This window comes from Glycine soja, chromosome 18 (assembly GCF_004193775.1).
Source record: "Glycine soja cultivar W05 chromosome 18, ASM419377v2, whole genome shotgun sequence".
Lineage (NCBI taxonomy): Eukaryota > Viridiplantae > Streptophyta > Magnoliopsida > Fabales > Fabaceae > Glycine > Glycine soja.
Window position 1 is genome coordinate 51,005,486 of NC_041019.1, and position 26,869 is coordinate 51,032,354.

At 28.7% G+C, this 26,869-nt stretch overlaps 4 protein-coding genes across 5 annotated transcripts; 2 read left to right on the forward strand and 2 right to left on the reverse strand.

Annotated features, from left to right (window-relative positions):
• Positions 1–231: 231 nt before the first annotated feature.
• On the forward strand, positions 232–3,538 carry LOC114395788 (transcription factor bHLH25-like). Its single transcript, XM_028357631.1, has 4 exons — positions 232–359; positions 638–1,027; positions 1,511–1,846; positions 3,245–3,538. Exons 1-4 carry the CDS (start codon positions 324–326, stop codon positions 3,329–3,331), a joined length of 849 nt encoding a protein of 282 aa, XP_028213432.1. The 5' UTR covers positions 232–323; the 3' UTR covers positions 3,332–3,538.
• Positions 3,539–3,751: 213 nt separating this feature from the next.
• Positions 3,752–8,145, reverse strand: LOC114395457 (transcription factor NAI1-like). Of its 2 annotated transcripts, none has more exons than XM_028357244.1 (4): positions 7,974–8,145; positions 7,326–7,868; positions 4,341–4,676; positions 3,752–4,029 (listed from the first exon to the last, which is right to left on the reverse strand). In XM_028357244.1, the coding sequence occupies exons 1-4, from the start codon at positions 8,007–8,009 to the stop codon at positions 3,946–3,948; spliced, it is 999 nt and encodes a 332-aa protein (XP_028213045.1). In that variant the 5' UTR covers positions 8,010–8,145; the 3' UTR covers positions 3,752–3,945. The 2 variants fall into 2 exon arrangements, with proteins under 2 accessions (XP_028213045.1, XP_028213046.1); XM_028357245.1 differs by having other exon boundaries at positions 3,752–4,040.
• Positions 8,146–15,278: 7,133 nt separating this feature from the next.
• Positions 15,279–17,529, reverse strand: LOC114395122 (acyl carrier protein 1, mitochondrial-like). Its single transcript, XM_028356829.1, has 2 exons — positions 17,282–17,529; positions 15,279–15,674 (listed from the first exon to the last, which is right to left on the reverse strand). The coding sequence occupies exons 1-2, from the start codon at positions 17,453–17,455 to the stop codon at positions 15,498–15,500; spliced, it is 351 nt and encodes a 116-aa protein (XP_028212630.1). The 5' UTR covers positions 17,456–17,529; the 3' UTR covers positions 15,279–15,497.
• Positions 17,530–18,924: 1,395 nt separating this feature from the next.
• Positions 18,925–22,571, forward strand: LOC114395959 (probable purine permease 11). The gene is made up of 2 exons (XM_028357824.1): positions 18,925–19,313; positions 21,288–22,571. The coding sequence occupies exons 1-2, from the start codon at positions 19,307–19,309 to the stop codon at positions 22,367–22,369; spliced, it is 1,089 nt and encodes a 362-aa protein (XP_028213625.1). The 5' UTR covers positions 18,925–19,306; the 3' UTR covers positions 22,370–22,571.
• The last annotated feature ends 4,298 nt before the right edge of the window (positions 22,572–26,869 follow it).

Here is a 26,869-nt window from a genome sequence, read left to right on the forward strand (position 1 = left end):
ATAAGCTAATTAAATGCTGCCATGTTTTCATTATATCCACAATTATATTGTCCCTTCCATAAATCCAAGCTGAGCATTAATCTGCATGAGTTGGACAATAAAAAAAGAAAAAGGAGAAAAAACAATATTTTTTTTAATTTAAGAAAAAATTAAATCTTTCCCTCGTTTAATTTATTTATTTCATTTCAAATTCCAAACTTTTTTTTTCATTTTATTTCTTTTGTACCAATAAAGCGGTTATTTAAATTGCACTCCGATCCACATGTGCTTAGCATATTCAACAACTTCTTTGGTCGTGCTCAAAGCCAGTACCTGTGCTAATAATGGAGGATTCATGGGTGGACTTGTTTTCTAACTGGGTAAAGATCGACACTCATCATTATTATTGTTCTTCAAACTTCTTACATGATATATAGCTAGCTCTATGAATATATATAGCATGTTGGGAAATTCATTAAGAAAGAAAGAATCACGTTTGAAATGTAAAAACTATGATTATTAGCTTATGAAAATCACATCCAAAACATGAAACTAACTTAACACGCTAGGAACTAATTGAACACACATTGCTACTTAGTATTACTACTCTTTCTCTTATGATTAACATTTTATTTTATTATTCATTTGTTGATTATAGGAAATGGGTGGTGATGATTTCTTCAATATTCAAAGCCATGGCCACATGAGCCCTTTCAATGAAGAAGAGTACTCCTCGGGAGAGAGAGACATGATTGTTCAGCAACAAGTTTTCTCTCCCAATCTCTCTTCTTCCTCCCTTCAAAGCAACTTGGAATTACCTTACTCATCATCTCCAACGGGTAACGTTTTGTCTTTTGATAACCCCCTTGTAGGATCACTTCACCCTCAAAATGACTCCGCTAAAAGCATGGAACAAAGCCATTGCGTTGAACCAAAGGCGTACCCACGAACAAACGCACAAGTTCACATACTGGCCGAGAGAAAAAGGAGAGAGGAGCTGACTAGGTGCATCATAGCACTTTCAGCCACCATTCCTGGCTTAAAGAAGGTAAGTTCACTTACCCATTTATAATTAATGTCACTAACATGCATGACAAATCGCACTTGTCCATCATCAGTCAAGTTTAAAATAAATTTTAAGAGCTTAAATATATTTAATTTTTAATTTATTACTTAAAAGATATTTTTAGATTTTTATTTTTAGTACCTATCCTTAGTCTAATTCTATTAAAAAATGATATGACATGCTGTTAATCTTTCACATTTAAAGATAATACGACAATCACACTTTATGAAAAATATATTTAAATTATTTTTTTATTCTATTGGATAGAGTTATATGTTAACTTTTTTGTCTGTGTAGTATTAATTATTTTATCCTCCAATTGGCATGGACTCCATGATGGAGCTAGGGTATATATGTTTCTTGCAAAATTATTTTCGAGGAAGTAAATTTAGGAAAATGTCATTTATTAGAAGTTACCATCATATATTTCCTTTCATAATTTGTGAATATAATATATGTACATAGACAGACAAGGTCACTGTACTGCGTGAAGCTGTGAACTATGTGAAACAACTTCAAGAACGTGTGAAAGAGCTAGAAAATCAAATGAGGAAGGAATGTGTGAATTCAATAATACTTACCAAGAAAGCGCTAATTTGCAAAAATGATCGTGTGGAAGAACTCCTCGAGGTGAAAGTAACTGTGTTAGATAAGGAAGTGCTCATTGGAGTCCATTGTGAGAAACAAAGAAAATCTTTGCTCAAAATATTGTCCTTGCTTAATAATCTCCATCTTTCTATAACCAGTACCAGCGTATTGCCATTTGGGAGTTCCACTCTTAAGATTACCATTATCTCTCAGGTACAGAACATTTCTTTTTTCAAAGCAATACTATACTATATATATGAATGCAACTCAAGTCTATTATTCCATCAATAAGTATTTTTTAGCAGTTATATATCTTAATTTTTGTTCGCATTCTATGTTCTCTATATCCTATTTTTATCTTTTATAAACTATAAAGTAAAAAATATTTCAGACATTTTGTTGATGATATATACATAAAAGTATTGAGTTAAGAAGTTGGGAACATACCAAAGAATTAACAACTTATATATAGCATATTTATATTTCAATTAGAAATCCTCAGCTCCACATCATAATTTACACAAAAATTACAAGAGACGAGCTTTTGTCCAAATGATAGTTTTTAGTGTGGTTTTAATCCGAATTCAAACTTTTTATTAGTAGGCTAAAATTATAAAATTAGAAATAACTTTAAATATGAATTTTAAAATAATTATTACAAAAGTCAATAATTTTAATTATATGAAAATCTATATATATATATATATATATATGATTAGATGATACTATAATTTTTTTTTATATTTAGTGTATTTCAATTAAATTCTTTAATTAATATGTCAAATGTTTGAGCAAAGAAATGGAGCATGATTTTTTACTATGACTATTAAGGTCTCTTAATTGTCAATTGTCTTGGATTGTTCAATTATATATAGACTTATCCATAATGAAAATCTCACTTTCTACCGATAGGAAAGTTATTGCAATCTTCTTTCTATTTTTGTTTGTTGTTACACTTTTCATTTTACATAAAAACAATTATTTATAATATATAGAAAATTGGAATCGCTTGGGATCACTAGAGATAAAGGATTGAGAAAAAGTGCGAGCCATTAATTGATGGTATAAGGGTGGAGATTGATGTTAGATTTTATAAAATTGTACTAAACTTGTTCATTATCAAGAAAAATAAAATTTGTACTAAAATAAATCATACTTTCTTTATACTCCCCTGTCTTATTGTAATTATCATGTGATTTATCTTAAAATAATTATCATTTTAATTTTTTAATATAAAAATAATTACTTTTTTCACTTATATAATTTATAATATTAATTGTGAATAACAAAATTTATAAATGAATTAATGATGATATAAGTTTAATTTTGTAAAATAATTATTTTTTATTTATTTATTACTTTTTTATTATAAAATAATTTAAGACAATAATTATTTTGGGAGAAAGAAAGTACATAATTGCCTCAAGAAAACAAACTTAATTTATACTGTCATTGTGTCTTACAAATTTATCAGCTGTGCTTTATGGAAATTACAATATTTTTGTTGGCATAGAAATGTAGACATTGTTAAGCTCCTCGTGCAAAAGCATAGATAATTTCAACAACCCATGATATGCAATTTTGATTTGTTTCTTTTAACTTCTATTGCAGATGGATGACGAATATAACATGACACTTGATGATCTAGTAAGAACACTGCGTCAACGCATATTGAGTTTGAAGTCACACGATACGTAAAAGTGAATCAAAACATGGTTCTGAACTTCTGATCGTTGTTTGTTCATATGGATTTGGAAGTTATTCAAATGCTGTGGCACGTTTGTAGTTTTTTTTTCATGTGAAAATAAGGTTTTTTTTTTTTTTTTTGTAGTAAATTCTATACGGAAATGTTACCCATTTGGCCATTTTAGATGATGAAAGTTATTTTCTTGACTAGTCAAAATTTGTGGAATGTGTTGAAAGTCAACTTACAGGAATAATGAATTAGGTTTTGCAGAGAAAACGTTAAGATTTTGTTGAAATATATATATATATATATTAAAAAATCACGCGTGTTACTTTTAATATTTTGATTGGTTAAATTATAAGTTGAAAAATTATTACTTACGTACATACATCCAATACCTTTTTACTATAGCATTTGAATAAACAAACATGTTTTCATCTTCTTCTTTTTTATTTTATTTTATGCAACAACAAAGAAATTAAACCCAATCACGAAAGGTGCAACAACTTCTCAAATCATCCTCAATCCATCATAAAGTACTATACGATAATGTTCGTATCATGAATATATTTTTTTAATACAATCTGATAACTTACATGATGCACTAGCACGGATCACTAATTCACTATTGCATGTCATACACCTCCAATAGATAATCTCTCAGTTTTTTCACTAGGTCATGCATGGTCATGCTGTTTTCGCCATTCATCTGCATAATAGCTACATCAATTCAGAATTTCCATTGATCGGAACATTACAAATTAATTATGCATTTGCATTTAAGTTTGAACACAAACATCAATTATGTGAATGAATATTGTAGGATGGTATAATTATACACTTGAAATGAAATAAGATTTTCGAGTTTAATTTTCATACAATCAAGCTATTAAAAATCATTCTAGATATGACTTTCATAATAACGCTTACAAAAATCAATAATGACAATATGACCATATATATATATATACAATTGAATGATAGATAGATTGATAGTAGAATGAATTTTTAATTAAATACCTGAGCAATAATGTTGATTATAAGAGTAGAAGTCCCAAATGGCAGTACGGTGCTACTGGTTGTAGAGAGATGGAGCTTTCCAAGCAAGGCATGTATTTTGAACACTATGTCCTTTTGTTTCTCACAATGGATTCCAATGAGTACTTCCTCATCTAAGACTCTTGCTTCAACCTCAAATAGTGATATTTCTTTGTTCGTTTCACAATGTGAGGAAGCTTGAGATTTCCTTATGAATGTTGCTGAATCTACTTTGTTTTGATTTTCCAACTCTTTAACTCGCTCTTGAAGTTGTTTTGTGTAATTGACAGCTTCACGAAGCACATAAGCCTTGTCCATCTATAAAGTTATGGGAAATGTGGTTATAATAAGAGATATGAACTTGGTGTAGAGAAGGAAGAAGAGAGGAAGAGATATGGATTTGAATTCTTTTACTAATAAATTAATAATTATTTTTTATCGATTAAAATTTTTAATTATAATAGACTACTAATATTTTCTTATAAAAAAATTGCTACCCCGATATGCCACTCAGCTATTAAAGTTATTTATCATTAAAATGTGAGGAGAAAAAAGAAAATTTTCCATATATGCTTTAAAGTATGTTTTTAGAAATTTTGAATATATATATATATATATATATATATATATATATATATATATATCAGCAACATTTGTTTTCTTTAAGGACGTGTTTGATAAGTGCATACTATATGATAATCCTTTTCTAACATATTTAAGCTTGCTGTAAAAAAAACACATACTTAAGCTTAAGATATAAAAATTTTAAGTGCTTTACGTTACAAAAACAACAATAATACATTTCTTATTTTAATTAAATGGTAGTATTAAATAAAGAAGTGGACCATGAATTTTGTCAACAAAAAAAAAGTGGACCATGAAAAACTTTCTTCAACGGTTTCTTTCGTACGTGCAACAATAATGCATTTGCTATTTGAATTAAATACTGCATAAAGAAGTGGACCAACAAAAACTTTTTTTAATTGTTTCTCCCGGTGTCATTATTAGTTTGCTTGTGTCATGTTTTGATTGTTCTCATTATAATACAATTAAAATATTAGTATATTACCCACTTTTTCACTAAAAAAATACTACCCACTTGGGGCTGATAATACTATAATAGTGAAAGTAGATATCAATTCTTAATTAACAACTAAAAAAACGAAGTAGATCCCAGTTGCAGGTGAAGACCACAGTATTTCTACAAATAATTTACCAAGTCATTATTTTTTGTTAAAAATTGTTAAAAAAAAGAATTATAAAAATGAAAATTTAAAAGACATACTAACAAAAAAAAGTGAGTGGTTCACTGCTTAACGTCTGAAAAATTATTTAAAAAATTAGGTAAATCTGTTGAAAAAAGATCCGAAACAAATCAAGGCTACTTAGGCAAAAAAAAAAAAACACAGCAATTATTTAGGTGGAATGAACCGTAACTTTTGATATGCAAGAATAAAAACTAGTATAAAAGAGTTACAATTTATATTACCAAGTTAGACCTCTTGATGAAATGAAGTGTAACGTGACAGAGATGTAAAAAAAGAATGAAATCATTTTACTATTATTTTTATTTAACCAAAAGTTATTTGATAGTAAAATATTACTGTTTTAATATTTTTAAATAAAAAAGTTATATTTAATAACAAAATATGAGAAATCATATATTTTAACTTTTAAGTTCAAAATTTTATATCTAACTTATAGTAGGATGCAGTAAAAGTATAAAAGAACATAAATTTATTTTATTACATATTTTATCAATTTATATTATTTCAAGTGATCGATAACAAGTTAATGACATTCCCCTAAAAAACAAGTTGATGACATGAAAAAGAACGATGAGAGAGATGAAAGAGAGAAAGCACGGGCCACCAAGGAACGGGAGAAGAAATAAAATTCTTTCATTCAGCTTCTTTAAAAAAAATTATGTAAAAGTTAAATTATTTTTAAAAAATTTATTAAATATGTTTGACTTAGAAGAAAAGAAGCAGAAGAAAAGTGGGTCAAGCATTATCTATTCATATTTTTAATAAATGAAAATGACACAATTTCTGGAATTTGATTTCTTTAGTTTCACGGTTTTTATTTTTTTAATATCTATAATTTAAAAAAATAATTTTTTATTCCTTATAATTTATATGTTAATTATTTTTTAGTTCATATAATTTAAAAGTATTCGTTTTAGTCCTTATAATATATATTTTAATTTTATTTTAGTCTCTATAAATTAAAAATAATTTTTTTAGTTCTTATTATTTACATTTTAATTATCTTTTAATTTTTATTATAAAAAATATATAAAAAGATTAGCTACAAATTAATTATTAATTATCAACTATTTTTTGTTACAAATTATCTTGTGATAAATTTGTTATGAATTATTTATTAATATTTTTGTAATTAATTATAATTAATAATATTACTCATATTTTGATGATAAGGATTAAAAGAGAATTAAAATATAAAATACATAGACTAAAAAGAATTAAAATATAAATTATAAGGATTCAAAAAATCACTTTTAAATTATATGGACTAAAAGAGAATTAAAATATAAATTATAGAAATTAAAAAAATCACTTTCTAATTATATAGAATAAAAAATAAGAATTATAAAATTATAAGGACCAAAATGAGTAATTTAACCTAATTTTTACAATTATAAAATTTGTGTCTTTCATTTCATCTTCATAAAAAGATTAAAAACGAAGGGAAATGCTAACCGACCATTGGTTCAGAAATTTTAAAGAGAATTTTTTTATTAAAATGTATAAAATCACGTTATTTTTTTAAAATATATAAAATTATGTTGTTTATAATTTCTTATATTTTTTATAATCTTTAGGATAAATATTTTTTTAATTTCTTAATTAATACCAAAAATATTATTAAGAAGACCCAGAATGAAATTAAAGAAAGAATAGAGAGACCATAGAATAAGCTTTTCATAATAACAGAAGTACTAACCCTCTTGAGCCCAGGAATAGCTGCTGCAAGTGCTATAATGCTCCCTGTCAGTTCCTGTCTCCTTTTCCTCTCAGCAATAATGTGATGCTGTGTCTCACATGACCTTCTAACCTTCTTCCTTGCTTGGCTTTGGGGCATCATCAATGGTTCAAATTCACACCCATCTTTCACCACAGTTACAGTACTAGTACTCCTTTTATTGGATGATCCAAGTGCCAAATCAAGCTTAGGGGAAGGTTTAAGTGTGATTGGTTTAGCACTTGAGGTATCAAAAGAAAGAAGGTATGTAGTGGTGGCTGGTGAGACACTTGATGATGATCTTTTCAAAGACTTGATGGAGTTGGAGCTGTTGCTTTTATGTAGAGTGCCACTCCCACAAAAGCTAATTGCCTCATCAAAGGACACAGTGCTGTTAGTGGGGCTGGTGTTGGAGAGCTTTTGATCTCTTTGAGGCCACAAATTTTCTGGCTGCTGCTCCTCCTTAAGGATCTCTCTTAGGAACTCTTCCTCATCAAATGACCCATCATGATATTCTTCCATTTCCTGTGCCAAAACAAGATTAATTTATTGAATTAATTAAGGAGAAAGTTTCTTTTTGGAGATAATCACATCAAATGCACTGAGATAATGGTTTGAGGGAGATTTTACCAACTGTGAAATCCAATTCTCCAACGAATCCTCCATTTTTTTTTTGCCTGAAGAGAAGAACTCCTTATCTAGACCTTCTGCTTCAGCGTAGTTGTTAGACAGTAGGAGCTGCAACTGATATAGCAAATTGCAAAAAATGGTCCTGTGATGATAGATGGATCAAACTTATATTTATATATGGATAGAATTCCAACATTTATTATTTAAAATAAGTTTCACCATCTATATTTGATTGTTCTGAATAAGTTTTAGGCTTGAATAGTATAAGATTATATTTTCTTAATTTTGATATACCATATGCATTTAAGGAGATTAAATTATTTGTTTTTTGTTTTTCTAGACTCCTTAAGTTTACGTCTTTATTTATTTTAGTGTTTAAAGTGTAAAGTTATATGAACTAAAAATAAAATAAAATAAAATTTTAAAATTAATGACTAAAATTAGAAAATATAGATTTACAAAGACTAAAATTATAAATTAAAAAACTCTTACCTAACTAAAATTATAAAAGCAGAATTTACAGAGACTAAACTAATATTCAAGTCTAAATTTTATTTTACTCACCTTTCATGCTATTTTAGCTACTGTAGGGAGTTAATTGTCGTACGATGAAGTTGCCTTACAAAAAAAAACAGCATTATAATAAGAGTTTATCAATGTTTATTATATTTTATTACATAATAATATAATATTTTGTAAAAAAGTTTATGTAAAAATTCAATTTTTTAGCCAAAAAAGAAACTTGTTGGATTCAAAACTGGGACCACAGACAATTATTGTGTCAGAAAAGCCAAAAGTAGACCTTAGTAGGGTTTTTTTTATACATACAATTTAGTTTCTGTCATGAATTTTCGATTTAGTTTATGTTTAAATTAAAGTTTATAAATTTAATTTGGATTAAATTTAAAGTTACAAACTAAGTTCCTTCAACAAAAAATTTACAAACTAAGTTTATAAAAGTAATTAAAATTTTATTTTCATAAAACTGGAATTTCACATAAAATTTAAATATGCAAATATATTTTTAGGACAAATAAACATGTTATTAAATTGATTTTATTCTCCAAATTGAGTTTAAAACACTTCAAATAACAAACCAAACATTATATATAAAAACATTAAATCGATTTTTACATGCTTAATTTTTTTTATATTATCAAATGATTAAAAATTATTCTCAATATAACTTTTAAAATAATTATCATAAAAAATTATAAGTTATATTATTAATCAATTAAAAATAATAACTAATACAACTTATAAGATAATTATTATAAAAGTTTGTAAATTTATATAAGAGATGAAATTATATATGTTTAACTTTGAGAATTATTATATTATTTTATAATTTTCAATTAGATTTTTTTTATTTATAATTGGATTGAAAGTCTTTTTTACACATCATATATATAAAAATTTATATTAATCAAAAATCATTTGTAACCCCATTCACTTAAATTAAAATTAACATAATATAAATATTTTAAAATATATTAAAATATGAATCAATTTATTACTTTTTTATGATAGTACAATTTTTAAAAAAATTGACACAAACGATATTAGTAATATATAAATATAATTTAACGATTGAATGAATAAAAAATTATATTTTATATAAAAATTATAAAAATAATATAATAATTATCAAAATTATATTTTCTTATAAATTTATTATACATAATCATTTATGAAAGAATGACAATAAATGTTTTACTTTTGATGTTTACCAAGGATATCTTCCAACAAATAGTTGGAAACTAAGGTTATGCTTGTATATAAACTTTGCATTCCGTTGCACGAAGTAGCAATAATTTTTGGTTGTCACGTTAGTTACCTGGGAAAATGAGATTTTGCTTTGAAAAGCATGCAACGAGTTTTCTAATGGGTTCCAAACATACACTAATAACATATAGGGGAGACCAAGAGGTGAACTGAAATCAATTATGAAATCACACTAAATATGAATCAACATATAGTTGTTTTTAAAAAATTATGGTAACATTATAGTTTTTTAAAGGGTATCTAACCATGTCATAAGACTATACTTGAGAATTCAATGGTGGAGCATGAACATATGTTAGTGAACAAATCTCCATCATTACTTTTCTGTACATTCGTTAGATCTATACATTAGAATGTGTGTTAGGACTAGAATTTCCAATGACAAAACAAACATGTTCCAATTTTTTTAGATGAATCTTTATGTTGTCTTTTTCATTTATAAAGTCAACAATTTTTTTCTAAAAATATACCTAAAAAAAATTCAACTATATATTTACCAACTATATTGAATTTTGTTAGTGTGATTGTTTTATAATACTCAACTAAAGAGGCATGGCTATGGTAAGGCCAATAAGACCATAGCCTTAGTTTTATTATATATTTATATAAAATTATTATTTATTTTTAAAAAGTTCACATTTACTTTGAAGTAAGAAATATGGTATTGGAATAAGTATAATGATTACTACCTCCCTTCTTAAATATAATTTTTTTTGGAACTAATTTACACTCTTTAAAAAAGTTGGTTAACATAATATATTAAATTTATTAACAATTTATATTATTTTACCAAAAATACCCTTAAAGTTATTAAGACTCATAATCTCTCTCTTTTCACTTAATTAATTAATGTGTGTTAGTTTTTTGAATTCAATCCTTATAAGAGATATAATGTATTTGTGTTTTGGAAAAGGCTAATAAATGCTATTGAGGTATTGGTTAAATAACTAAATTTTTTTTTTATTGAAATGCATAAAATTGAGTTGTTCATATTTTTTTATATTTTTCTATGATTTTCATATTAAATATTTTATATTTTTTTTTAGTTTCTTAACCAAAGTCCTAAAGACACTGATTAGCAAAATTCTTATTTTTTTTCTACATAACATTTATTATAAAATAATTAAGGATATTTAAATATAAAATAATTAATACAAAAGATAACTTAAGAAGATTCTTACATAAAAGGAACAAATAATTTTTTTTAAAAATCTTATATTTAAAAACAGAGAAATTATATTATCTATAAAACCTATAAAAACATTTTGATGAATATGAGAGCCGAGTAATAATTTATTTACTTAAAGTCTCATTTATTATTGGGTTGACGTGTATACATGATAGTTATGAGCATCTTTTATTAAGCACACACCCAACTAAAAGTAAACATCACATGTCATGACTAGTAATAAAATAGTCAAGTGTTAAGAGAAAACATTTTTAATCCAACATGCCTATCATGTGTTTGACGAAAGCGATTTTTTTTAGTAACAAGCTAACAATTGTATTCTGGTATTTTCCTAAAGGTTATTAATTACATCATATCATATCCCAGAGTAGAAGTAAAACACATTTTCAGCAAAAAGAAGAAGAAGAAAGATACATAAATCAAATGTCATGGCTTGCAGGAAACCAGCCATTGTTAATTCGCACGCCGAAACTGATTTCTGTTGAGTATTAACGATTATATTTGCTAGCGGTTCTTTAATTTTGTTTCCTATACATTACTATAACAATCTGTTTTTTTTCTTTTCTTTCTTGTACCGTTATACTAATTTGGTGTCAATAAAGAGACATTCGAAACACACGTTCAGGCTCTTTTTTAACTAAAAAATGTTTATGCCAAGGTCATATTGCAAATAATTTTAACTACCAACATGATGCACGCATTGAGGAAACCAAGACCCTAATGAGTAGGAATAAATTATAAAAAATAAAATCAATAAATTCAATTATATAAATATAAAGAATAAAAAATTTATTGATAAATTTAAAAAAATGAAAGATGTAAGTACACACCCTCAAACTCAAGTAGGTCACTGGATGCACGTAACATTGACTGTCAATATTGTTTTTAAGGATTTATCATTCATGTATAGAAAATATTTTTTTATATAAAATAAAAATATTTATTAAGAGAGATCAATCTCTTATATATATTTTAGTTTTTTAAGAAATTAATCTTTGAATTCTAATAAATGGATATTCTGAGTTTTTTTTTATAAAAAAAAAATACTTTAACTAGGACATAGTAAGCAGGAGCGGTTCTAGGATTTGATTTGTGTGGCTATCGCGCGCCCGGTCCATACGAAAGATGGATAAAAAAAAATCAGACAATTATCTGTTGATCTTTCTAAAATTCCTTTAATTCCTATTTTTTTTCCAGCACTAAAGCTAACAAAATTTAATTTTTTACAAAAAAAATAAAATTTTTATATTGTATGTATCTATTATTAGGAAAAATATTTCTTTTATGTAATAAAATATATTATTTTAATAAGAGCGTGTGTATAATTTTTTCTATAAAATATATATTTATCATACGGACCATTAACTTATTTTTAAATGATAAAAAAATCTCTAATTATTGTTTTATCATAGGCCCATAAAATGTTCGGCCCTAATAGTAATTGATTTATCCATCATTTGTTAATGTTAAAAAAGAAGTTAATAGTAAACAAGTAGAACATTTTATTAATGATTTTAAAAAAATAGATTTTTCTTAAAATTTTAAATTTTAACATACTAAATATTATAATTATTAAGAAATATTTCATTTTTTATTCTGTAACAAGTATAATTAAAATATTCGTTAGTTAGCATAACCACACAGAAAAAGCAAGAATTCAATCTAATTAACACTCCGCAACAAATTATTTTTGGGTGGTACTGCTTTGTGTCTGCATCACGTGATATCATAATCACAATCGCCCCAACTGTACATTTTCTAATTATGAAAATTAGGTAGGGAATTAGAATAATCATACATTCATATGAGGATACGACAGAGCTTATATGCTTCAAATTTTGAAAACGTTTATATTGAGTGTAGAAAAAATCAAAACAAAACAAACAAGTAAAAGACAAAAGAGAAAAGCTAACATAGATTAAATATAGCTACAAGTTATGTAGGTGCTACTTAAATACTAAGAATAGGACAGAGCTTATATGACCTCAATATTTTAAAACTAATTTTGAGAAGCACTTTTTCTTAAAGAACATTTTGTGACGCATGAACAAGACGAAACAAGACCAATCAACAAATGTAAACGAAACGGGGAAAAAACATTAAAAAAAAAAGTATAAATAAAGACAAAGACAGCAAAAAAGAGAGTATGAAAATTAGCTAAAAAACGAAATGGAAGAAAAAAGAAAATGGTCCATGCTTGCATCCTTACATAATGATCGAAAGTGTTGACGACTCTGGAAGAAAACTAATAATGTCACATGCTAATTTATGACCCAACTTGTTATGTATTAGTAAAAAAAAAGTGATTTTGATATAAAATAATTTAGTGGTTTTTTATACTAAAAAAATAAAAGTTAATTTATAGTTGTTTTATTATAATAAAAATTATCATTTTAATGAAATAATTGATTTAATGAGAATCTATTTAAAACAATTTTTAATTGTAATTATATTTTAAAGAACAAAAGAATGATAGCTAGAGAGTAAATATTCAAGGTTTAGCCACCAACATTTACTCTTTCACACACTTGTATTTATAACAGATTAATTATAAGATGAGTGAGGTTAAGAAAATGTTTGATATAAGGGAATTATTTAGTTCTTTTGAGAATTTTAATTTATGAATGTTTGTTTTTCATATTTGATTTGTTTTTTTTAAATAATATTTTTATAAAAAATGTTTATTGAAAAAAATTGATGAAAATATTTCCATGAGAAGAAGAAGTGAGAATTTAACTTTTCCAAATTAGAAAATAATTTTTATTATTGTAAAATTTATGTGATAAATAATAAAAAATTATGGTAAAAATACTATGTTAATATTTATTCTCTGAAAACTTTTATGAGAATGTTCATGACCTATTAAACAAATTTAGTTTAGGAATCATAATTTCTCATAATTCATAATTTTTCGGAATGATAATTTATGGGCGTCAACTTTTTTTTCTTATAACGTCCCTAAAGGTTTTGAGTGGTGTAATGTATAAGAGACTTTTCCATTCCTGATTCAGTATAAAATGTTTCATTTAATGTTTTTTTTTTGTCAAATCTTATTTTCAGCACCTCAGACACAACGCTTACAAATAGTCTTTTTGAGCTGTCTTAAGTCTTCGAAAGGTAGAAGTGTATTCCTTATTCTTTAATCTTTTATTTTCCAGAATGTCTCCTTAGATGATATCCTTCATACGAATGGTTTAACTTGGAATGTCTATCCTTCAAACACTTCTTAATATGCTTCTTCTAGATGACACTTGAGACATGTATTGAAAATATGTAACATTTTGTTTTATTATCTTTTGTTATATCCAATCATATATCGTTTGTTTTTAAGAAAGTTTGGAGGTGTAGACTAGGGATGATGGCAGGAAGCTAGGGTCGATTTGATTTAAATTTTTGGGAAAATAAAATTGAATCCAATGATAAAATAGCCATGTTAATATGCTTTAAATTTAAATTTAAGACTAGTGAGACACTTCTTAATATGCTTTAAATTTGCAATTTTTTTCTCCATACCAAATCAAACCAACATGATCACAAGCGAGTTGATTAATTCGAGCATATATAATTTTTTTAAACAATTTGTTTCATAAAATATTAGAAAAAACATGCAAAGTATTCATCAAACCACAGTATCCCTATCAAATAATAACTAGCAGAAAATCGTTTTCAAGATTTAGGTCTAACAAAACTAATTATAAAAGAAAAAAGAAAGGGACCCTAACTCGGATGATATGTGCAAGCAATAGCAATTATCATGTTCTTCACAAGTATCCCAACTATATTGACACTGACACCCTTCTGTCTACTAACCAGCAACAACACACCAAATAATCAAATATCTTTAGAGGAAGAAAAACCAAAAGGGAATGAATAAGAGGGGAAGAATATAACTGGGAAGGACATTTCTATCCCTAACAACACTTGGAACAATATCCCACCAAGTAAAACCAATCCGGAAGAGAGCCCCATGATTACACTCGGTTAAAAATATTTCCTTACATTGTTTATGTCTTAATAACTTCTTTAATGCCCTTCTTAACTCCTCTTCACGGTACTGGACTCCTGCAATTATCTCTCATCACTTCTTCCAAATAACTTTTTATGAAATATATAACATTTTCAATGATCTACCACTATGAGTTCCAAAAATATATATATCTACTTATTAACTCACAAGTCACAACCTATTCTTGTTGGCTGCTAATTTGAGTGCATATGAGGGGTGGTAATGCCTACGTGGCCTTTCATGATGTGCACAACATACCAGACCATTTACAGGTGCTAACCTGGTAGATCACAAGATTTAGCAAGTAAAAATCAAAACTTCAAAGTTGAAATTATGGTCCTTCAAAAACCCAGTACCAGTTTTTCATTGAAAAAATCTTCTCTGAACAATTCACATTATTCTAAACAACCAGCCCCTTCACTCCAATTTAAATGGAAAAAGGAAAACATACTAACAAACATCCAGTGAAAGTAAGGGGAAGGTTCAAGGTTGCACTGATGCTTAAGTTCAACATGAGGTCAAATAGGAAAAAAGGACACATTAGTTAACCAGCCATTGGATGGTTAGAAATATACTCAATAGCAAGATGACAAGAGTCAATTTTATCAGCTTCCTTGTCTGGGATCTCTAGCTTGAACTCCTCTTCTAGTGCCATTACAATTTCCACATTGTCCAAGCTATCCAAACCCAAATCCTTCTGGAAATGTACATCTGGACTCACCTGAGGAGAAGGAGAAAACAGTAAACCAAATATTAACTGCAATGCCTACAATTTACTAGAAAGCTGCATGAACAAATATGCAAAATGGAAGAACATGCATCAAATTAAAGAGAATGTTAGAAGCATTCTTATAAAGTGCATGTAATACAGGATGAACAGCAATTAAAAGAAGTTTCGAAAAGCAACAGAAATCTAAGGCCTTTGATGACTTGGTTCCAAAGATGTTCTGAAAACAATTTTGGAAGTTTCTGAAATGAAAATTAGTTTCTTTGAGTGGAAGAACACATAGATAGTTCATACTGTCTATCCTTAGTGGCATACTATAACATGCTGCATTTCATTATGATGTAAAATAACCTAGGGGTGACACTGCTTCAGATCAACTTAATGCATGACCTGCATATTTCATGAGTAGATCGACTGAGGAAAAGTGTGGCTGCTTCCAGCCCAGTTTATCTTAAAGATACAAGAGAACCAAGAGATATTTAACATTTAAGATTAGTATTATTGATGGTAATACATGAGGAGTATGCCGAGTTCCGGGAGATGAGAGAGTGAACCTCAACTGTATAATTCAAAAGGATGATTAAGATCAAAACTAATTAAAACAATACCATCCATGTATGGTTATATGACCAAGATTAACTCCATATGTCTCCTACAGTGAGAGGAGTTAATCTTGGCCATACAGCCATACATAGATGGTCAAGATTGTTTTAATTAATTTTAATCTTAACCATCCATTTGAATTATACAGTTGAGATTCACTCTTGTGAAACTCTCATCCCTCACTTGATATGCTCTGAGCAAATTATCAATCTTTCGGAAGATCCTTTTGGGTAAATTGACAGAATAATGATTTGTGATATGCATTTTTTCACACTAATTAATATTACAAACGCTACCCATATGGTTACCCAGACTATGTGAAAATCCTTATGGCAAAATCAACAGATTGGGATACACAGTTTCACATAAGACGACAAAGCATAAACACAAGCCAGATGGTTAAGAAGGTAAATTTTCAAATTTTGAGAAGACCCTTTGTGCTCAATAAACAGAACAACGATTTGGGATATTCATTTCACATTTTACACATCAATTAAAATTACAAACACCACCCAGTGACCCAGGTCAATATTGAGCTATACTTTGTGGAAATCATTTGATCAAATCAACAAACTAACGATTTGCAATACACAGTTTTCAGCTTTAACATAAACTAAGACAACAAAATATAAACGCAAATTAGATGGCAATTGGGGGGAAAAATCACATTTTGGAAAGATGGAAGACCCTTTTAGCCAAATCAACAGAATATCCACTCAAATTTCACGGCAATTAAGAACACAAGCACCACCCAGATCGTCATTGAGCTAAATTTCCAATCTTTGGGAAAACCCTTTGGACCAAATCAATACAAAAACGACCAGGGACACACCTCAATTTTCCAAACTTTGGGACAACCCATTTGAAGAAAAAAAATCAGCAGATTGACAATTTGGAATACACCCATTTCTCATTTTTCTTTTCTCTTTACACAATTACGATACAACAAACCATGAGAAAAAAAAAAAAAAGAAGGGGCAGAAAAAGAAGACACAAACCCTGGAAGGATCGACTTTGGGGAAATCTTTGACGACAGCGAGGACTCTTTCGACGACCTCCTCTTTGGAGAGATGATCGTCGCCGTGTGATGACATGGCACGCCATGGCTGCAGTTTCGGAGCGGCTTGGAGTGGCACACGAACGTGGCGGATTACGGCTGCCCTCAGTGCCATTTCTCTCTCTCTCTCGCTTTGCAAAATGAGTGAGTGTGAGGAGCTTTGGTGAAATTGGCCAGTTGGGAGCAACGTAAATAACTAAACTCTTCACAAGTTGCTTATTTACTTGTAGTTTTTTTTTAAGAAAAGGTTTAATCATCAAATCAATGACAATTTAATCGGTAAAAAAATGAAAGTTGTAATTTAATTTTTTAATGGGTAAAAAGTATGGTAATTTGATTGTTGAGTTAAATGAGACTATTTTATTATTAAGTTGTAATGTTAAAATTTAATTTGATAATAAGTTATGAAACCATTAAGTTGTAATGTTAAGATTTAATTTGATAATAAGTTATATTTTTAGAATTTAATTGACATTCAATTTAAGATTCAATTTAAGATTCAATTTAGTTGTATGAAAGTTATATGCAAGACATAATTCTGTCACTTTTTATACATTCCAATAAATCATACTTTTTATTTTTTCAATAACTAAATTTTTATCAACTTATTATTTATGGTCAAAATGATCATTTATTCATTTTTTTCTTGTAATTACAATTTTTTGATATTTTTTGTCTTTGCCGACTAGAATTGCGTAAGATTTTTTAAAATTGGTACAAAACTGAAATTGTCTAAACAATTTGCAACTTTCCACTGTCAATTTTGTTTTTTGTAATTTTACATTTTGGGTTAAGCTTTTCGAAATGTTATGGTATGCATGAAGCAATTTTTTGTCTGAAAAGGAATTTCCCAAATGCAATGGATGATGCAAGATGTAATAATGAGGATGCATGATGCAATAACTTTTATGTAGCTACAAGGAAGTTTTAGCTAATAGATTAGTGAAATGCAAGCCGAAAAGTCATTTAGCTTATTTGGCCCGTTATTTTTTTTTTTTATACAAGTTTTAAAAAAAAGATTAAATTAGGCTAATCTAACGAGGGCCTTTGCTTTTCACACCTTACATTTTTCTACTTGTACCCCATAATTTTAATACCCCTAAATACCCCCACCATGCACCCACTCACATTCACTCCCATCGTCACCTACGCACGGTGGTCACTCTTGTTATTCACTTTGTTTCCATTGTCATTGTGCCCCCACCACCACCCAATGCAACCACCACCTCACTACTCTTGTGTTACCACCACCTTAACACACCACTATTATGCCATCAATATTCATCGCCCAACCACTATCACCATTATGCTTCCACCATTACATCACCTTCACACTATGTCGCCTCAACCACCATCGTGTTGCTGCCATCGCACACCACCAAAACCAAAAGGGGATAACTTTTATGTTGTGTAACTTGGGTGTAGTAATTGTTGAGATATGTGTATGTGTTATGTGTAGTTTCGTGGATTGGGAAATTTTTGGTGTGAGGGTTTAGGGTTTCGAATGGGCAAGGTGGAGGGATTTGGGTTGGGGGGAGACAAGTCATGCATAGAGATGATGGTGGTTGAATTTTGTAGAGCCAAATTTGTTTGATTAACATCCTTGTGGGCATTGTTGGAGTATAGGTGAAATCTCATATGGAATCGAGTAAGTAGAAAAGTTAGACATCCTATGACTTAATGTTTTGAGTCAAAGTGTGACGTGGATTCATTTCCTTGAATTTCCTAATAATTCAACTTTTTCTCTTCGTTGGACTGTGTCACGTGCGGGAACAGTGACAGTTGCCATTTTCTACTACGGACCTAAACCTTTGAATCTTATTCGATTCAATTCATGACAACTTAAAGTGACATCGCATGTTGGTTCATTGATAATCATCTTCTTCCCTTATACCCTCTTCAGAACTCAAAACCTTTCTCTCTCTCTTAACTTCTCCTCGTCATCGCCCAGAAGCTTCTCAACAACATGACGGGTACCTCTGTCTTTCTCTCCTCTGCTGTTTTATCTCATTTATTTGGATTTCAGACTTTATAGATAATAGAAAAATAAGATATGGGTTTTCTTTTAATCATTGATTTTGCGTGTTATTAGTTTCATGATTTTTTGTTTTTGATTGAGTCATTAAGATTTAAGGGAAACGGGTATGCAGATTTTTTTTTCATGGTTATTAATATTTGGCTCCATGTGTAGTTCTGAATTCTGATTGTTCCCAAAGAGTTTACCTTTAGCGAGGGTTGTATGTAAGTAGGTATGGATGACTGAGAGGTACAATCTCTTAAGTAAATATTTGTTTTATAAGTAATAAATTTATAAAAAAAAATATTACTTATATTAATTCTGTTTTTATAAAATAAAATATTTATTTTAGAATTAGTTGTGTAAAATTAGATTTTCTATTTTTTTAAGATTTTATTTTTAATGGATTAATGCAGTTTGTTGCATAGTTTATTACGGTTCCAACACTTTGTTGAATAGTTAGTTGCACAGTTTGTTACGTTTCCAACTTTATAGATAATAGAAAAATAAGATATGGGTTTTCTTTAAATCATTTATTTTGCGTGTTATCAGTTTCATGATTTTTTTTGTTTTTAATTGAGTCATTAAGATTTAAGGGAAACGGGTATGCAGATTTTTTCTGAATTCTGATTGTTCCCAAAGAGTTTACCTTTAGCGAGGGTTGTATGTAAAATATTTGTTTTAGAATTAGTTATATAAAATTAAATTTTCTATCTTTTAAGATTTTATTTTTAGTAGATTAATACAGTTTGTTGCATAATTTGTTATGTTTCCAATGGTTATATATGCCTATATACCTCTCCTCTCTAGCAAAAGTACATAAACCCAAAAAAAACAATTTACGTCCTTTTTTTTTCTACTTATTATCTTTTTGAGAGCAACAACAAGGTTTGAAGATTCTTTCACTCGATACCAAAGGATTATCGTATAATGGGAGAGGAACACAGTAAGAATTTCTATCAGTAGGGTGTTTTCTCTATAAGAATGCTATTTTCTCTTTTAAATTATTTTCCTTTTTGTACTTATTATATGTTATGTTATATTGCATTGTTGTTTTGTTATTTAAGGTAAGGCTTTGCATTTTCTTCTCATTTATTTTATTTTAATTTTCTAACACAATATGCAGTTTCGGTTGGTTTATGTGTATTACTATGATGTTTTGACTATGTTTCGATAAAACTTGGGAAAGTAAGTTTGTGAATTCTAATACACAATTGGGAATTGCACAAAATGAAGCAATAAGAAATTGTTGCTGTAGGAGTAAAAATACTATTGAACTCTCTCAGCTAAAATCCAAACATGCGCAAAATAGTTTAAAAGTTACCACCGAGTGAGATTTCCTTGAGGAGAGTTGTCCACCGAGTGAGATTTTAGTGGCTTTAGGGGGAATCTAGTTGCCATCCAAAGGGAAGATGAGAGTTCATTTTAGATCCTTGATCACTTGTGCAAACCCACGGTGCCAAGTTGCCATTCAATTAATTACTAAAAAAATTCCAATTTGAGAACCAATTGTATAATATGACATGGAATTTGATTTTTAACCAAGTCCAATGATGTTATATATTCTATGTAGCCGATCCTAGCCAGTGGGATAAGGCTAATGCCGATGTTGTGGAAAACCAATTGTATGTTCATTTACCATCATGAAAATCTATAGAGCATTAAGTTTGGGATTGGTTTACTATGTTTGAAAGATTTGATTAACTTTGTCTTTATCAGTATATACTATATGAAATCATTCTTCCATGTGATTGAACATTGATATACCCATATTCAAATGCTAACTTATGTCCAGAGTTGTAATGCTGTACTTATGTATTGAGTTTAAATGGGATTGTCTTTTTTGCATTTACTGTTTCTTTGGATGCTCTATTGGTTCTTTTAGAATACTTAAACAAGATGCTAACTTTAATGTTGCTTCAAATTTCAGATAGTGAAGAACCAATGATCGTGCCTGGAACAATGTCTGAATTAGCATTTAATAAATATAAGCGATGGCAATGGTGGTGTCTTGTGACACTCAGCATAGCCTTTCTTATAGTGGGCCAATCTGCTGCTGTTATCCTTGGAAGATTTTATTATGATCAGGGTGGAAATAGTAAATGGATGGCTACTCTTGTTCAAACTGCTGCCTTCCCAATCTTGTTCATTCCATTATTTACAATTCCTTCACCTCCAGAGGCTTCAACTTCTGCTTCATCTTCCATCAAAATTATTCTTTTGATATATTTTGTTCTTGGAATCTTAATTGCTGCTGACAATATGATGTACTCCACTGGACTCTTATACCTCTCAGCTTCTACCTATTCCCTGATTTCTGCATCACAGTTGGCTTTCAATGCAGTTTTCTCATATTTTATCAATTCTCAAAAGTTCACTGCTTTGATTATAAACTCTACAGTGGTTCTCACTTTATCTGCTGCACTCCTTGCTGTTAATGAAGACTCAGATGAACCATCTGGTCTCTCCATGGGAAAGTACATTATTGGTTTCCTATGTACCCTTGGAGCTTCTGCAGTGTACTCTCTTTTGCTTTCCCTCATGCAACTAACCTTTGAGAAGGTTCTGAAGAAGGAAACATTTTCTGTTGTTTTGCAAATGCAAATCTACACGTCACTCGTAGCCACTTGTGCTTCCGTCATAGGCCTATTTGCAAGTGGGGAGTGGCATACTTTGCATGGAGAAATGAAAGGTTTTCAGAAAGGACATGTTGCTTATGTAATGACTTTGGTTTGGACAGCAATAGCCTGGCAGGTATGCTCTGTTGGTGTTGTTGGCTTGATATTCCTAGTGTCTTCTCTCTACTCCAATGTTATAAGCACGGTCTCTTTAGCCGTAACTCCTATTGCTGCTGTTATAGTTTTTCATGATAAGATGAACGGGGTGAAGATAATTTCTATGCTTTTGGCTCTTTGGGGTTTTGCCTCTTATATCTATCAGAATTATCTTGATGATTCAAAGGCAAGACATGCACAAGCTGTTGCTAAGTCTCACAATGATTCTCCTTGTTGAGAATATTCAATTTGGTCATACCTTTGCTGAAGTACCCTTTTTTTCTTTTTAGCTTTAAATCTTTCAGTACAGCATTTGTTAGCTTTAGATTTTTTTTTCCTTCAGTCTCACGGGACTAGTGAGATAGTATACTTATGAAGTTATTGGTCATTCTACATTATTGCTCTCTCATTTAAGAAATGAAAAGATTGTTGGTGTCTCGGACTTGTTGGAAGTCTCTGATCTTCTTATTCCAATTTTTTTTTGTTGGTGTATGAGGCTTTTGTGAATTGTAATAAGTTGATTAATTTCCGTCAGTTTTACTAATGATTAATCTTCGTTTACTGATAATCTATCTTCGTAAAAAAATTTAACTGATCATCTTTAGTAACTGATTAGTGGGATTTTTTTTCTTTTAATCACGTTTTTTTTTTTATTCATAAGACTCAAATCCAAATTTTTTCTTAAAGAGACTATATAATATTATTAGGACCCATAACTTATTTGTTGATGTCAATGTCAAACTTCTTTATGCTATACTATTTGTGAACCCCATCTCTTTTGTATGATGCTGCCACTTAACATATAAAGAATTTAGTTCTTTTTCTTTTTTCCCCTTTTTTACTCCTTTGCCTTACATGAACAAGGCTATAAATATTGCTTTTATGGGAGTTGCTACGGTATTTATGAGCCTATCGATATCAAAATTAGGTCGATGTTATTTTATATGCTTTTAAGAATTTATGAAATATAATTTACAGGAAATAAATATTTCTTAATAGCAAATAATGTATAATCTGATTTAATTTCGTTATTATTCATATTTTTCTTGCTTCTCAATATCAATAAGGTTGCAACAAAACTATTATTTGCATTAGCCCTATTTAATAAGCAATTTTCAACCCAATTCATGAGGGGAAATATAAGCACAACTTAAATGTAGTTCTTTTAAATGTTTTTGGTTTGTATCACCTCAACGATTTGTGTAAATAGTATTTACATTAAAGGTTAGCATAAAATACTAATGTGTAACTTTAATGTAAATTAGAGAACAATGTTGAAAGTATTTAAAATGTTGCAGGCAAGTTAGTCCTAATGGAAAAGCCTTTTGTATTAACATTATGTTGTTATCAGAGTCTAGATTTTTTAAAATAAAATCTTGAATTAGAATCTCGTAGATAAAAATAAAAATAAAAGTGATTGAAAGAAAATATTTTTAGTAAAAATTATTATAAAATTAGTAAATACTTTACACTTATAATATAATAAAAAAAATAAAAAAACATTTATTCAATTTGGATTCCTTAAATAAAGTTTTGTAGATAAAAAATGTAATTGGATTAAAAGATCTAGTTAAAGATGGTTGAACTAAGATTCTCATATTCATACTTATAATATAATTAAAAAAACGAAAATACTTGTTTGATCAACAGAAGTTTAGAGGAGTGGCATAGGAGTTGAAGAGACGGTAAAGAATTCGAATAATGGAGTGTTGTAGGTGTGGATGAGGAAGAGTTGGGTTTGGCCCAATGACATATCACATTAATTGGTCATCAACTGATAGAGGTGAGTATGCAATTGCATAAGGTTTGAGTTAAGATCAATGGGTTGTCCAAATCGAAAAAGTTAGGTCCAATCTTGATTGCACATTTGTGCTAAGCCTAGTTGTCATATGTTGACAACAAATAAAATTTTTCCATGTGTAATACATCTCCCAAGTCATTGATCTTGACAACATCATGATATATGTTTTTTTTATATAAATGTTCAAGTCCCCATTGTCCACATTAACAATTATTTTTCTGACTTGTCTCATGAACTTCTTATATGTATGACTGAAGTTTATATAATCACAATGATGTATACTAATCAATCATTTCTTACGGACAATAGCTTATTGTGATAAAATATTATTTTACCAATGTGATGAAATATTTTTTTTATTATTGGATCAAATGACATCTTTTGCACTGAACACGACGGATGAGAATTTTTTTTCTTTCTTTCCAATGATTTGATTATCATTACGTATTGTTTAGTACTACCATTATATTTTTTTAAAATGAGATATTTAACAGTAGAATTTTTAGGAATTTTTTTAAGATATACTTGAATTTTTTAATAGTGTATGTGTTTCTTTTACAATAATTTTTTTCAAAAAAATAAGTTTTTAAAAATTATTAAGTGACACGAGATGAAAGCTGCACGAATAACATGTAAACATGGAATGAGTTGGGGGTGGATTTTTTTTATTTATTTTTATCAATTTCTTTTCATTTTCATTTTGTTTATCACCTGCCCAAGTTTTCCGACAATTCACACAAATTTATACAATCAATGTTTGTATCGTATGCACTTCTTGTAGTTTTATTTGCACTATGTAGGAAAATGTTTTTTTAAGAGAATGTCAGAAAAACTTTATTTAACGTCATTCATAAATTAATATGTTCATAAACAAATCAATAACTAAAGAATATTTATATTCTCTTTTTTTATCAATCATGAAAATCTTTTAAATTTGTAGCATTATTTAAATATTAAAACATTTTATATACCAAACTCCATCATAATATTATTCATAAATCTACTTTATTTTACGAACCTTACATATGTTTAATCCTCACCTTTCATTCCCACCACCAAATTCCTCTCAATTTCTTTTTCATTTTTTAAATCCACCATGAATCTCTCTCATTTTTCGTTTGTCTAATGTGTGTATAGGATTACGCTTCTGTGCGACTGAGACAAGCATAAAGCAATGTTATTATCATTACTTGCTATATTCTTTTCAAATAGATTATTTATTTGCAAAATATTAATTCGTTATATGTTATAACCATAAGGAAATTAAGAATGTAGTTTTAAATAAAACGTATCTATTATTTATTTATATATTTATCTTTAGATAAAAAAATTCATAATGAATGTTCTGAACAAAAATTTGTTAAGAAAACTTTGACGGTCTAAATTTTTTTATAGTACATAACCATTAAACTTTGGTTTAAGTGTGTGTTCAGGCCTTGGCATTAACCTCAAGGTAATTTCAGTGGGTTTTTTAAAAGAATTGGTTATGAATCACAAAGACTAATTAAATGTGTGTTGAATCCATATGATATATTCTGAAAACCCAACGTGTGTTTTTCATGTGAACTTGTAACAGATATAGAGGCACAAAGGAAATGGAACTGGGGACCAAATTAGCGTACTAATTATTATAACATAAGATTTGTTAAAGAGGAATTGAACTTAGAAGAAAATCGAAAATAGAACTCATTACAAGTGGCATGTTTGGAGACATGTGGTATTCCATTTACCAACAGGGGTTGGGTCTAGCAGAAAGAGTTACTCTGCTGAGTCAAGGTTTGAATCTCCGCTGAAAGATATATTCACATTTAGTGTTCGATTTTGTCTTAAACAGGATTGCTTCCGAAGGATGAGAGATGTGGGAAACCAAAAAAATTTGGTATTCCATTTGGCTAGAATGCACACTTCGTAACCTATATTGCATTTTGAGATTCTATATTTATTTTCTGTTATTCAGTATAATTAAGAGGGGATATTATAAAACATTGGTACAACAGGTCCCCATAAGCCAGAGTAGATGAGTTCTGGGAGTTTACTGCAAATTGTGGTAGATGCAGTTGAAACTTGATAGCAATATATGATATTTTCCATAACATCGATGATAGAAATCAATGGTATTTTTATAAGGTAGTGGAATTTACAAGTATTGAGAATTTTCTTTTAGAGTTGCAGATGTAGGGTGTCCTAGCTAGTCTGCAATGCTAAAGTGAGAGCATTGTAAAGAATTCACAGATATTAACATAACTTGAAGCTAGCACTAATTATTTGCAGAATTTACAAATTGATGCAGAAAATGAGAGGAGGAACTAGGGTGTAAAAAATTCAGGTGTTGAAGATTAAATTGAGTGAACTACTCCCTCTAGACCCATATATAAGTAATTATAAGTTGGACTTAAATACAAGTAAATTTAACTTATTTTATTTTATTTAATGTTATCATTCCTAAAACACTCTTTATTTAATTCTAATTATATTTTCAATGATTTCTTTATATTCATGATAGTTAGTTCTAATCAAAGATATTTTAAAAATAATCTTATTTTTTATTTAAAATTAAGAAAATTAAATAATATCAAGTAACTTTCTTAATTAGTGTAAAAATTTACTTATATATGAGTGGATAGTGAGTATTTCTTTACAAAAGAATTAAAGTCATTGGTGGCGGGGTGATAATCTGATTTGACAAAACAAGGGAGGGATGAAGCTAAAAATAAACTGATCAATCTGTCAGTTTGTTAATGCTAATAAGGTTTCTAATAATTAATGGAACATGCAATAAAATCATGAGTAAAACGGAAACAGAAGGACTAGAGGGGGAATTCATGCTAGAATAGCAAAAAAATGTTCCATGGTCAAGCCTGTTCAAGTCCCTATGATTTGTTGCAGATTAGTGTTCTAACTTGTGCCACCAGAATTCATAACCCAAACTCAGCCACG